General features: G+C 46.5%; 1 protein-coding gene across 1 annotated transcript in view; it reads right to left on the bottom strand.

Moving 5' to 3' along the window:
• The window catches only part of acsf3 (acyl-CoA synthetase family member 3), a 59,839-nt gene extending 57,153 nt beyond the window's left edge, over positions 1-2,686 (bottom strand). Inside the window, exons 1-3 of the mRNA XM_042061936.1 lie at positions 2,657-2,686; positions 2,390-2,479; positions 848-1,623 (exon numbers count right to left, since the gene is read on the bottom strand). Of these exons, the coding sequence (XP_041917870.1) occupies positions 848-1,552 (705 nt within the window). The 5' untranslated portion in view covers positions 1,553-1,623; positions 2,390-2,479; positions 2,657-2,686. The remainder of the gene's footprint in view (positions 1-847; positions 1,624-2,389; positions 2,480-2,656) is intronic.
• Between the last annotated feature and the right edge of the window lie 11,534 nt (positions 2,687-14,220).

The following is a 14,220-nucleotide window of genomic DNA, read 5'->3' as shown; positions in this document are numbered from 1 at the left end:
AATGTTTTTGGATGCCGCCTGGGATTTATTATTTTTGGGCATAGCTACGGTATAGGTGAAATCAAGGGGAAATAATGAGTACGTCTATTCTAAGGTAAAGTCCACAAAAATAGACTTGATAGGCCCGCCAAACACTGCCGGAACTTTAAGAACGAACGATATTTTGCGTTCCGAACCGGTTCAGGACCGATATGATGGTGGCGGAACGCATGCAAGAACGAAAACGTTAAACATAGGCCAACCGGAACCGTTCGGAACGGAACGTTCAGATTCCTTTGTTTGGTAACATGGTAGCATATATTCACCGCTTTTCAGCAAAATCTGAGAGGTGTCATGTACATGGGTGGCCGAGTTGGCGTGGAATGACCCAGGGGTTGATAAGATCACCTCTTAGAACACGTTTTAAAATGATCCTCTCAAGACTCTTAATCATTACAACAGATGTTAAGGCCACTGGACGATAACAGTTTAAAGCAGATGGTTTGCCACTTTTGGTACCGGCACTTTAAGTGAGGTTTTCCAGGCCTTTTGAATGTAATGTGTAAGTGACATTTGAGAAAGCTGACAAATATAGGGTTGAGTTGTACACTACACTTCTTCAGAACCCTTCCTCTGATCTTGACCAGGGTAGCAAAATAGTTTCCCCTTTAGGGATGAATAAAGTTAATCAATAAGCTTGTCAGGACCAGCTGCTTTTTGAGTCAATCTTTTTGAAAATTCTGCTGAAGATACGCTGAGAAAAACCATGCCAATATATGGGTAAACTGCTTGATTGATTTACCAAAGAGCAATCTGTAAATCAGTGATGACGAGGAAGGATAATAATAATGCTGGCTAGGTCTCTTACCATGGCTTGTATGCTGCTGTGGCTGTGCAGGACTCCTTTAGGCCTGCCTGTCGTCCCGCTGGTGTAGATGATCATGGCGGGCCTCTCATCCCAGTCAGTTTCCGCCAGGTCACCCACGAGTCCTTCTGTGTCTGCCGTCTCCAGGGCAGGCAGGTCGAGGGTGGATGGCAGCTGAAGGCATGGGAGGCCCAGATTGCGAGCCAGAGGCTCCAGGGTGTCGACGTACGGATGACCCGCTACGAGCAGGGAACTTTGGGAGTTGGTGATTATGTACTCCAGCTCTGAGGGTGGGTGCTTGCGGTACAGGGGCACCGCCGTGCCCCCGCACATCCAGGACGCCCACTGCGCCACGCTGTAAGAGGCGTCGTTGGCACATAGAAATGATATTCGCTGGCCACCGATATCTCCGGACTCACAGCCCAGGGTCCGAGCGATGCGGCCAGCCAACCCTCGGCTTCTGGCATAAAGGTCTCTGTAAGTATGACTACCACTGCTGTCCACTATGGCAGTCTTGTCTCTGAACCCCAAGGCTCGGGAGAACACAGGGTTGACTTTACCTCCTGGCGTGGTAGAGGCCTGCCGGACTCCTGAAGTCACAAACGCCCTCCATCGCACTATGTCACAAAGCATCCATCTGCTTGAGCACCCTCTTCTTGCCAGACAATGTCTGTTACCCACGAGTGAGGTCAATGGCAATGGCAACATAGTGAATAACGGTAAAAAGATGAGGCTAATCGGCTCATTCACACGCCTGTCAGCTCACCATTATAGTGGACCTGAAAATATCAAAGGTTCTGTTATGTTGCCTTCTTATGTGTTGTTTCCCTATTAGCACTATGTTTTATAATGAAGTCTATGCACAACTCTTAGGCTACACAAACAAGCTATAAATTCCAGTCCATTAAAATGTAATTGGTGGTGATGGGTCAAACAGTAAGGACTTGTATTAATTTTTACAATGGCCTAATATTTAATAAATCAGTCATAACTAACAGTGGTGATTATCTTGACAGATGCCATAGGTAAATGTTATCATGCCCTCAATCATTAAAGGTGTCACTCTGTTTTGAGTCATTTACCTATGTACCTAGTTAGTAGTGAGTCAAGGCTTACATTATTACAATCTTGAATTTCCCCTTGAGGATCAATAAAGTATCTATCTATCTATCTATCTATATCTATCATTACAGAAACATTCTACCAAATGGACAATGTGCTGCAAAAACCAAAGAGGTATGCAGGTAGCTAATTCATTAATAAATCATATAAAATACGCGTGGGTGCTTAAAAGTAGGCACAATGATAGCATTGCTACATTGCTGATTGGGCTTAGAGGCAACTTTAGCATGTAGCTAGCAACATGACATGCTAGCTATTATATCTACGAACTACTTGGTTTTACAATGGTCTGCAATAGCTGCCAACTATATAATTTAAACTGTGGTATCGAATAATACCGTCAACATATTTCACATGTATACAACAGGATTTCATTGTTCGGAAACAAAACTGTAGCCTATGATCAGAAAACATTCACCTTACCCATACTAAAGTCACGTTGTGAACGGTACATCACCATTTCCTTCCGTGTAGAAACAGACACATGGTTACACGTTCTGCCCGTCAACTCATCTGAACAGTACAAGGTACAAGGAAGTTTATTGTCACATGCATATAGTTACTGGGGGGGTAAAAAGTGCAGTAGAAGAGGGGTTTAGTAGATTAAGTGGCAAGGGCTAGATAAGAAAGGTGGGGGAGCACCAACAAGGAGCACCCAAGAGCAACAGGGGAAAGGAAAAACTCCCTTACCAAGGAAGAAACCTTGGGCAGATCCACGGCTCAATGGGCTAACCCAGGGGTCGGCAACCCATGCGGCTCTTTGATCCCTCTGATGCGGCTCAGCTTTTGAAAATAATTAATGAGTATTTAATTAAAATTAAATTAATTAGTATTTTATTTTAGTTTGTTCATTTTCAAAATGTAATATTGTAGGTCTATCTGAGTAATTAAGCCTATATAACTTTCCATCTCACTTGACTCCGTAACCGTAGCTGCACAATATTGTTACATTCGCGGTTCGTTGCCATGTCAATATCAAACAAAATCACCGATTTCCCTCCATTTCAACGAGAACACTTTAATTGTTATTGTTGATGTGTGCGCTTGCTGTAGGCTAGATAAGGAAAATGTCAAAAAGGAAACGTCAGCGACCACAGCTTTCGAGCGCGAACACAAGGCTGAAATGGGAAAGTTTCCATCCGAAGACTGATTCTGAAAATGCGAAATGAACTGCCCGTTATATATCGCACACTGCAACAAGTTACTATCGCTGTGTTAACCCTGTTCGGTTCCACTTGCATGTGAGAAATCTTTCTCACATATGAAAAATATAAAGACAAACCTGCTTTCACGTTTAAGGGCAATTCCGTGCAAAACTGTCACATCCATAACGCCAACACAATGCCATGGTATTTAGTTGCCGTTATAGATATGACAGTTTTGCGTGGAGTTGCCCTTAAATGGTGACAGCCTCAATTCTTGCATGAAACTTCACCTCACTGAATATGAGCCAACCAGACTCCAAGGCCATCACCAAATCTAATCTCTGGTAGGCCTAATTAATGTTCAATTTCGCCAACGAAAATTGAGTGTTGTGTTGTTAACTATGATGTTACTTTGCATACCAAAGGACACTGGAAAAAAGGGGGTGGTGTTTAGCCTACATGGGAAGCCTAAGGCCTATACTTCTGTCATTCCACTTTACATTTCAAGTTAGCCTACTTGCACATTAAAACTAGTAGAAAATGTATTTAAAAATACTCTGTTGAATGAAAGTAACTGTATGTTAAATATCCAAACTTTTTCTTGTAACCGTCTTTATGTGGCTCTTCTGAGATTAAAAAAATAACACATTTGGTAAAAGTGGCTCTCCAGGCAAAAAAAGTTGCCGACCCCTGGGCTAACCCAACTGCCAGGGGTCTTGGTGTGTGTGTTGGGGGGGATGACAGGGGAGATGGGATAGTGTGCTGTGTATGTGGGGAGAGGGCAGTGTGCAATATGTGTGTTGGAGAAGCTTCCTCATGAGACAATGTGCTGTGTATTGGGGGGGGGGGGGGGGGCAGTGTACTGCAAGTATGGTGAAGGGACTTACTATTGCAAGCAGACTACTGTATGTATGATGTATGTGAGTGATGACAGTGAAGATGTGTGTGTGGGCGGGAGGGGAGTGGAGCAGTGACTGTGTGTGTGTGTAGTGTGTGTGTGGGTGGGTAGGTTAAGCATTAAGCATCACAATTGCCTTTCTCACTCCAAATACAGTCATTTTTTTGCAGTGTTTCAAGTTATTGTATTTTTTTCTAATTGTTAATGTATTTGAAAAACATTCGTGGATATAAGCAGGTCAGTTTCAAATCGTCATCAAGTGTAGCTGAAGTTAGTTTTGAGCAACACTTAACATGCCTAGCCAAATGTCTGACATTAACAACAGTTATTTGTTTTTCTTATTTTGTATTTGTTCTCTCTCCCAGGCATTGTTACATAGCCTACTGGACATCACTGTAAATATAAGCAAAAGTGTGAAACTATCTAAGAAGAGCCACAGAATACATAAGGAAATAGGCTACACTGCAGCATTCCTTCAGGATATTGCATGCTTTCTAGCCTGGACATATTTTCCATTTTTGACAACAAAAGCTAAAATCCCCACTTACAGTTTCTGATGTGTAATTTTAAAAAAAAGCTACGTTATGTAAAACGTTAAAGCTTTGTTTCTGCAGCATTTGTTTCTGTCAAAAATTGTGATACAATCTTGTCATCTTCGTAAGTGCATGGTCATGCCATGTTTTCCCTTGTGGTAGATGTGTCACCTCCAGCCATTTGTGTCAAATTCCAGCCAAGTCTGTGTGTTTGTGTTTGTGAAAGAGAGAGGGAGGGAAAGGGTGAAAGAAAAAGAGTGTGTGGACTGACACACCAGGAGAGATCTCTTGCCATCGGATTCGCTGTGCCAGGATGCCAGCGTGCCAACTAGCTTTGGCACGTTTCACAGTGCGGGCACACTCAGCCACCAGCTGGCAGTCGCGGGCCTCAGATAAGAATTGTTCAGACATGGCACTCGTTCAAAAAGTTTTCACTTCCCTAAACCCCTACAACGCAAACGAGGATGGCATGTTCCTGCAAACTGGGAGCTTTGTCTCCGGATCTCCCCTCCAGTTGGTGTAGTAGTATCGTCAAAGACCAATCCCTCCATACGCACAGGAAGGAAAACACACAGGGAGAGGATCTCACCAGATGAGCTTAACTCTCTATCTGGGAATACTTCAAAAAACAGAATCTCTGTGGATTCGAGCTTGCATTTTTTTTTGTTGGACACACAACTAAAAACGAGAGGCATATTCTTCAGGAATGGCAAAAGGATTGAAACCAAGAAAAAGGAGGGAAAAAAGCGTCATCAATCAGATTAGCATCTGCAGCCTGGCTTTGAACATCATCCTTACATTTGGCGCGGGGCAAGTGCGGGGCAAAATACGGAATGCTAACCCCACAATTATCAATGAGGACCAACAAAGGGGGCACACTGAGGAAGCCCAATGGGGGGTGGTGGGGGCTGGTAAACATACGTTTGGCGCTTGGCACACAGGCTGCCAGCCAGCTAGCATCATCATCACGCCACTTTAGAGAAGCGGGTACGCCAGTGTGTCCGGCAGCGGGCGCCAAAAACTCGTCCAATCGTAAGGCTGGGAATGCCAAGCAGAGTGGAGGAAGTCGGGAGGAGACGCCCCCTTTTCTACCGCCCCCCCCCCCCCCCCCCTTCCCTCTCTGAGAGCAGAGAGTTGAGAGCAGGAAATCGTGGGGAGTTGCCAGAACATGTGTCAGTTTGGCACCAGATGAGGATGTCTTGGCACACGTTGCCGCTCTCCCCCTCTTGCCCTGCTTGGAACACATGGCACGTTCGGCGGCGGCATCTGGCCGCGCTGACTCTCAGCAGCTGCGCTTTGTCTTCGCCAGTTGGGACGCTTGGCACTGCCACTTCATCAACTACCTGTGGCTCCTCCCGGGCGCAGAGGGGACCGATGAATTATTTGGGGCTGCAGCTGCAAACTTGACTCCTTTCCAAGAGATACAGTGCTATAAACACACACCAGCCTCCATGCCACACACACACACACACACACAAATACATACACAAGCACACGTGCCAATGCGGAACAGGGGGATAGCTCTGCGGTTGGGATAAACCCCAAGATCTGCTGGGATGTCTCCTTAACCCTTATTCATGGTATGTTGACTGCTGGTGTCCCAAAACTGGTTTCATTTCACCTTCAGTGGACCTAACAAATGTGCGATGTAAATTGCAAACGTGCATGTTTATCATGTAGGAGTGTCTTGTGCCATGTCCCTCAAGACCAACTGAGTCATTGAGAGAGAGATAAATTGGAGAACAACAAGGGAACATGATGAAATTGTGTTTTATCAGATATTCAAAGTTGACCGCCTTCATGTCTTGAGAAAAGGAATTGCACCACTCTTTGCTCTGGCTGGATCATAGCTGCTTGGCACCTTGTAGGGACTTGAAGTGAACCTCAATAATGAGTTATTCTCTCCATCTGTGCAAAAACATGTGTGGTTTATTCTGCATCGTTAATTAAAATGTCTACCAGGAGAGCCCCACATGCTTCCTTGCCGGGGCTATTCCCAAAGCTTGCCCGATTTTCCAAACGTCAGCACTTCCGTATCCTGAGGTGATTACAAAGTACTCTCCCTCAGCTAGGGATACAGCGTTTTCCCTCACTCCTTTCTCCAAGGATCACTTCTGTCGTGATGTTTTAAACAAGCTAACAAAAGAGAAAGCCCTCCTCAGCGGCGGCAGGGTGTGAGCTACAACTTTTTAATGAAGCGTGGCTTGGCATTCTGTGCCAGGCGTTCGATGAGGCTGGCATGTATCAAAGTGAAATGGAGCTGATGTGTGATGTCACAGAAAGAGAGAGTGAGAAAGAGAGAGAGAGCCTGACAAAAGCCTGTCAGCCAGCACCTCTCTTAACTGATCCAGACATTCCATGTGAGGGTAGGGGTTTGCACTGCATTGCATATCCCTTTGACCCAGTTTGAACTGAGCCCTCTTTCTTTTGATTTGATTTGATTCATTTTTTTGTATGTTTTGTTTAGCTCTTTTGTCTTTCTTTAAGACAACATGGAATAGATCGAGATGCTCCTGATCTGTCAAGATTCAGCTGTCTTTTTTTGTGTGTGTGTGTGTATATATGTGTGTGTGACAGTGTGGTGTTTTTGTTGTTGTTGTTATTCAGCTGATAGTGACCCTCTGGGAGTTTTGGGCTCCATCTGTGGCAGTCTGACCCAGTTTAGCCCACGGCCACGTCCAACTGTTCCGTGTCCTGAGCATATGTGCGGTGGCAAGGGGATAAGCGATCATCACCAGGCGGGACTGCGAAACCACACACTGCAGATATGACACTGGACCCCGCCGCTCCGCGCAGCAGATGTCACAGGCACTGTGGCCCTCAGCAATCACGCGCCAGAGACGGATTGGGGGGTGGGGGGGGGGTCGCCACCGTGACCACGCGTGTACCCCCCTCCCTCCCTCCCTCCCTCTCTCTCTCTCTCTCTCTCTCTCTCTCTCTCTCTCTCTCTCTCTCTGTCACTCACTCCCTCCCCCATCCACACGTTTGCCCTGGTCTCAGTGCACGTTTTGCTCTTTGTGTGGTTGCCCTGGTGAAATGGGGTTCCTGCGTGGCACGGTGTATGGTGTCATGTGTGATGTGAAAGGGGAGAGAGCTTGTGTCTGTTCATAGACAGCTCTTAGACACAGTTGACATGTGTGGGTGGTATGACATGTATGTATGTGTGTGTGTGTGTGTGTGTGTGTGTGTGTGTGTGTGCCTGTGTTTGTAAATGCATGCGTTTACGCGAGAGTGGTCTGTGCATTTAATGCCGTGATCAGTTTATTCGGCCTGGATGCCATTCCCCATGTTGCTGTATGCACACACGCTACAAGCTAGTGCACTGTTGGCCAACAAAAAGGCTGCCAGTGTCATGGGGTAGCTGTGCAGCTCACTAGCCAAGGCCGTGGCACGGGAATCTGTACAAATGGGCTCTGCTGGCTGGCAGGCTGTCACGCGGATGGTGTCACTTCCACCAGGCTGTGTGTCCCAGCGGCACAAGGGACCTGTCAGAATGCGATACCCAGATGGGGTGCCAGGATGGCAGAGCATGGTGGTGAAGTGCTGAGAGAGGGAGGGGGGGGGGGGGCAGGGGAGGTGTGGGGGTAGTAGTGGGGGGTTCAGGAGGTGGCAGCTTTGGCTGTTGGCAGCAGTGGATCAGTCGGCGCAGTTGAATCTGACGTGGTACTGCTGCCACTTGAAAGCAAACAGGGTCCAAAGAGACAGAGCTGGCAGGCCTGTTTGAGCGTGATCCCTGAAAGCCATGTGGCTGAAGAAGTGAGCCTATTAGTGGTGTGTGGTGGCAGTGGTGGGGGTGTGGGGGGGGGGGTCAGGGTGAGAGAGAGAGAGAAAGAAAGAGAGAGCGTCTGTGGACGTCTCAGGTTGCCAGAGCCTTCAAGCCCAGGCCCTTTGCTGGTCATCACATTCCTTAGGGTTCGCCCAACTTGCCAGCAGTCTCTCTCTAATGAGTTATTGATCTTCTCCGTTTCCCTTTCAACTTTCTCTCCAAAGCAATTGAAATAATTGCGCGGGACAGACAATCAAGTGGTTCCCCCTCTCAGTCCAGCTCTTGTGGGCGGCATTGTGTTTGTGTACTGTCCAGTCGTCCATGTAGGGCAGTGCAGGAAAATGTAACAAAAGGGGGATAGACATGCCCTGCTTGTTTTATGCGTTTCTTCTTTTTCACATAAACAATACAGTCTGTAGGACATTAAGAGCTGGCATATGTCAAGCTCTGAAACCCCAGGCAATCCAGCCTTCTGACATGATACGGCGTGGTCCTAATTTGATTTGAATAGCGTTTAGAATATTCTGCCTTTGTTTGGTGCGTGTTTGTGTGTGTGTGTGTGTGTTTGTATGTGTGTATGTGTGTGTGTGTGTGTGTGTGTGTGTGTGTGTGTATATTGAGTTAAAGAGGTTCACATGCAGGGGGCGTGTGCTGGACAGCCTGTCTGTGGGTCATTACAATAAATGCTGGAGATTGGTCATGAGGAGAAATAAATTACTCCAAAACTGCATGTCCTCCCTCCAACATAGTGGAGTTGTCAATGATTCTCTCCTGCTCTTCCTGCTCTCTCTCCTTCCCTCCCTCTCTCTCTCTATGTCCCTCTCTCCCCCGCTCTCTCTCTCTCCCCTTCTTTGTGAAACAGTCACGCTGTTCTGGTGGTGTGTTCACAGGGAGACGGCACCATATGCTGTCTAGCCTCTCTGGGAGGGCATCCCAGCTTTGCTGAAGAGCGTTGACTACATGTGGCACTGGGGGTGGGGGTGGGGGTGGGGGGGGGGGGTGGGGTAGTGGAAAGAGAGAGAGAGGGATGAATTAAGAGAGGGAGGAAAGAGAAAAAGAAGAATGAAGTGAGAAAGAAAGGAGAGGGGGAGACAAGAATAAATGAATCTTCTCCAGCCTGGTTCCGCCTGGTGTTGTGATGTTGCTCCGCAGGCTCATTTTGTCCGATTAAAGTTTTGTCTCTTGTTTTCTTACAGAGTTCCCTAAACAGAGGATACGTACATGGCATTAGTACACCACTAAAAGTAGGCACTTTTAAAGTAGAAATGTGTCTTGCAGCCTGTGAGAGCAGCCTTTCAGAGAGTCACTGAATACTTTTCTTTATTTGTGTGTGAGTGTGTGTGTGTTTATGCACGTGAAGGATGCATTGGTGTGTGAGTGGGAGGAGGGCAAGTGTGAGGTGACTGTGCGTGTGTGTGTGTGTGTGTGTGTGTGTTTGGGCAAGTTGGTCTTGAGAATCCATCTTCGCTGTGTATTCATTACCACTTTGCATTTCAAACAAGTGGGGGCTCTGGGTGGTGCACACGCAGGCGCTAAATCGCGGGAGGGATTGTTAGGCACGCGTGTTATTAATTTTTTCGTCACGTCCCGTGGCGTCCACATGAATCTTAATGCTGCTGACGGGGCGGCAGTCCGCTATTGACTTCCTTTAAAATATGAAGACGCTTTGCTGGAAGCGCCCGGGGTCATTAGCCCGAGAGTGGGCACAAATCCTTCTGCTAGGCTCGGGTTGCAGCACTGCCGCGTTAAATACGCTTTTAAAATATTCATAATCATACTCACACACACTCAACCACACACACACACACACACACAGTAGTCCCGGGAGAGAGGAGGTGGAAGTGTAGTGGGTGTGGGAGTGGGGGTGGAGGGAGATTGATGAAAATCAATATTAAAATGTATTCCTGTTCCTCTTCCCATGTGTGCTTAATTAGCTGCATGCGTTTTTTTGTTATGCCATGAAGTTTGCAAAAAGATTAAGAGTGCCTCTCTCCCACTGACAAGACCAGGCCCATTCTGTCAGTGGTAGCCAATTAGAGGCTGGATTGCTTCAGTCACAAAGTTTGTTTTGAATTTATTGCTCTCTGCGGATTTGAAAGGGGTAAAAAAAGAATTTATTTCAAATGGAAGTTTTATTTTTGGTGCTGCGTGTATTCCCAACAATAATCCATTGTTATTCACATCTACATTTTGTTTCTGCTCGGCATTTTCAAGCACTTGTAAAAAATCACATAAATCATTCATTGGAGTCAGCGGTCGAGGCGGTCTCGTTAGTGTCTGACAGTAAAAGCTTGAGTGTCCATATTGCCTCTGAAAGGGCCCGGAGAACGGGTCTTTAAACACGCCTTTGACGAGCAAGGTTAACAAGGTCAGTGGTTTTGACAGGGGCTGGGCTGTGGGCAGCAGGGGGCTCTGCCCATTAAGTGGTCTGTTAGGGACACTAGAACACGTGGCATCTGCCCAGGGGTCAGGGATCAAAAACAGGGTCTGCTTGTGTGCCGTCTGTTTGGCCACTGCGAATGTGATTATTGTTTACAAGTTTACACAATGGTAAAGAGAGAGGGAGTGAAGTACAGAGAGGAACAGTGTATGTGTCTGTGCTTACCTGCACAAGCAAATACTATATTGAAGACATAGGACATAGCAGTTTCTATGCCCGGGCCCCATATTTATGTACTATACTGTACATACTGTACTGTATACCCATATACAGCAGGTGTGTGTGCCTCATATTGTCATTTGTCATGTATTTGCCACTTTGTGGACATCTAATGTTGGATCGGATGGATTGACCTCACCAGTGCCAAAGATAGAAGCAGGCCAAAACCACCTGGACCAGGCCCAACGCAGCACACCTGTCTGGGTTCAAGATGATAGCATACCCCGCACCGCTCCTTCACCTGTCTCAACGACTCACTGTGAATACTATAGCATCTCCCACTGTAACAAAGGGCTGCTGTGTCATCTCCACCGTGACTATGTGCGCGGCTTTTAATTATTCAGGCGGCATGATGAGTTCTTTATCCTCAGGAGAGCAGGAGTCATATGGCAGGGGTCTATTTTTAGCGTCTGGAAGAGGGCAGGAAAAGGGTTTCGGTTACGGGCCATCAAAGGCAGCACGCCAAGCATGTGTGAAGCAGGTGCTGCGACAGGGAGCCGTTTCCCCCAAACAGTTCCCCCTGTAGCGTAGCTCCAGCCCCGGCCAGAGATGAGACGGGACGAGGGGACCAGCATGCTCTGGGGCCCCAGCAGTGTCATGACATGGCCACAGGGGCAATAGGCTGGCTGGGCTGCTAGCAGATGTGATGACGGAGGTATAGGGGCTGGTGGAGTGGGGGTGGGGGGCATGAGGGTGGTGTTTGAGGATCTGGAGCAGCAAGAGGATGCACATGAATGTGTGGAATGTGTGTGTGTGTGTGTGTGTGTGTGTGTGAGTGTGTGTCAAAGTCAAAGTCAAAGTCAGCTTTATTGTCAATTTCTTCACATGTTCCAGACATACAAAGAGATCGAAATTACGTTTCTCACTATCCCACGGTGAAGATAAGACATATTATATATTAGACATAAGATATATAGACATGTGTGTGTGTGTGTGTGTGTGTGATAAGACATATTATATTATTAGACATAAGATATATAGACGTGTGTGTGTGTGGAGAAGGCCCCCGAGAAAGACCCATAAGAAAAAGAGAGTGAAAATGGTGAGTGGAAGAGTTGTGCACACTTGGCATTCTCCCCCAACAGGCTTGCTGTTCCATACTGTGTGAAGTATAGCTAATTAACTTCATGATTCACTCTGCTGTTGGCATTTTTCTGCTGCCTTGACCCCTGCTATGATTGGTGCACTAGCCCGAAGTGTCTCTTTCAGGGTCAGGTTTGATGTGAAGCTCATGTTGGGTCTGATGTGGACTACTGCTGGGAAAGCCAATTTAACGCCACACAAAAAGTCCAGATCAACCTCAGGATAACGAGTCAGTGTTTCTTCTTTGGAGCCAGTTTGAGTGTTTATTCACTTTGCAGGAGCCAAACATTGTGGATGAACATTTTCACAAAACAGGACATTTCTGTAAAAAAAAGTTGAAGAAAAAGAATGTGCATATACTGTATATACTGAGGATATGGAAATTGGAACAAAATAAAAAACAACATAAATTGATACTGTTATTTCTTGATTTCCTTACCTCTACAACTCTATCTTCTGCAACTGTTATTATAACTCTTCTCACCCCTGGCCTCTTGTCATGTTTATAGTGTTTTACTGATGATCAAAGCATTGGTATAACAAACACCACGTGAGATCGAGTATTGGAGTTTTCACTGAACTACACCGAGTCCACCCCATTAATACTCTAGCACAGAGCCTTGATTTCTAGAAGATTCTCTCGCACATACGAACGCCTCTCTGTATTTCTCCAGGGTGTTGATGAAGCCAACCAGCTCCCCATCTCTCTGCAGTATGTACTGACCAGTAACTCCTTTATGAGTTTGCGGTGAAGCCCGCGGTGTAGCTCAGGTCCTCCTCCTGGGCATGGCCATAACCGTATCAATCCATTAAGTGTGTATTCAGAATGTGGTCACTCCAACCCCCCCCCCTCCCATTAATGGCTACGCAGGGTTTCCAGTTGCAGTATTTTAATTTACAGTGCGGTTATGAGTGTCTGGTAAACACTCGGACGGAGATGAATGTGCCTCAATCAGATGTAACAGTCAACAGCCATTTATTAAACTCCAGTGTGGAGGATGACATGAGGAGCTGTGTGAACCAGTTAAAGCCAAGGCGATGTGGGGAGCAGCAAAGGGCATGTGGAAGAATGCCTGAACTGTGTGTGTGTGTGTGTGTGTGTGTGTGTGTGTGTGTACAAGTATGAATGTGTGAGTACATAGTGCATAAAACATGTTCTCGGACATTCTTCACTGTGTTGCCATGTGTATGTTGAATGTATGTGATGATGTACATACTAAGGCATGTTATGTGCGTGTGTTTCCATGACTTCTGCTTTCTCTCTGTCTCTTCCTTCGTGTTTCTTTCACACGCGGTTTCTTTCACACACACACACACACACACACACACACACACACACACACACACACACACACACAGACACAGGCAAAGGCAACTGAGCCTGGGAAAGTGAAAGCATGTTTGCCTTGGCCCTCTTAGTCCCTGTGTTCAGGGGTGCTGTGAAATCTTAAATGAAAGCCTTCGCCATTCTGAAGCAATCCAGCCTGATAAGTCAGCCTCTCTTGTGATTGTTTGTTTATTGGAGCTTGTTCAAAAGCAATATTGTGGAGGGGCATGTTCTGGCCTCTGGGACTACGCACTGGATGTATGCAGAAGAGAGTGGTGGGAGACACGTACGCCTGGTGGTCATGGTGATCCAGTGGAAGAGAGAGAGAGAGAGGGGGGGGGGTGAAGAGACAGAAAAAGGAGAGACAATGTAGAGCAAAAGAGGAAGGAGTGAGCATACTGAGTGAGCATACTGAGTGAGCATACAGTATTAGGAAGTCAGGATGTTTGAAGAGTACTCATTAAAGGCTGCTGGTGAAAGTGATGTACGTTACTGTAAAAGAGGATGTGTACCTTAAAAGAGGAAGAGCTCTTTCATTTTTCTCTTTCTCTTTCTCTCTCTCCTTCTCTTTCTTCTGTCTCTCTCCGGCTCTTCTGCCTGTGTGTGTATATGACTGGTTTAGCAGATGTCCCATTAAGGGGGCTTTGGGTGATACAGTAGGTGCATAGAGCAAGCTTAACAGAGAGGAGCTCAGCTACAGGGGTTCCTGTTTGCTACTATCAGGTCAGTGATCTAACAGTCTGTGAGAAAAGCAGAAAAAAGCTCTGTGTGTGTGTGTGTGTGTGTGTGTGTGTGTGTGTGTGTGTGTGTGTGTGTCTGTCTATGTGTGTGTCTGTCTTTCTG

This window comes from Alosa sapidissima, chromosome 14 (assembly GCF_018492685.1).
Source record: "Alosa sapidissima isolate fAloSap1 chromosome 14, fAloSap1.pri, whole genome shotgun sequence".
NCBI classification, from domain to species: Eukaryota; Metazoa; Chordata; class Actinopteri; order Clupeiformes; family Clupeidae; genus Alosa; species Alosa sapidissima.
Note: the sequence above shows the minus strand (reverse complement) of the source record. Positions and strands in the feature narration are given on the sequence as shown.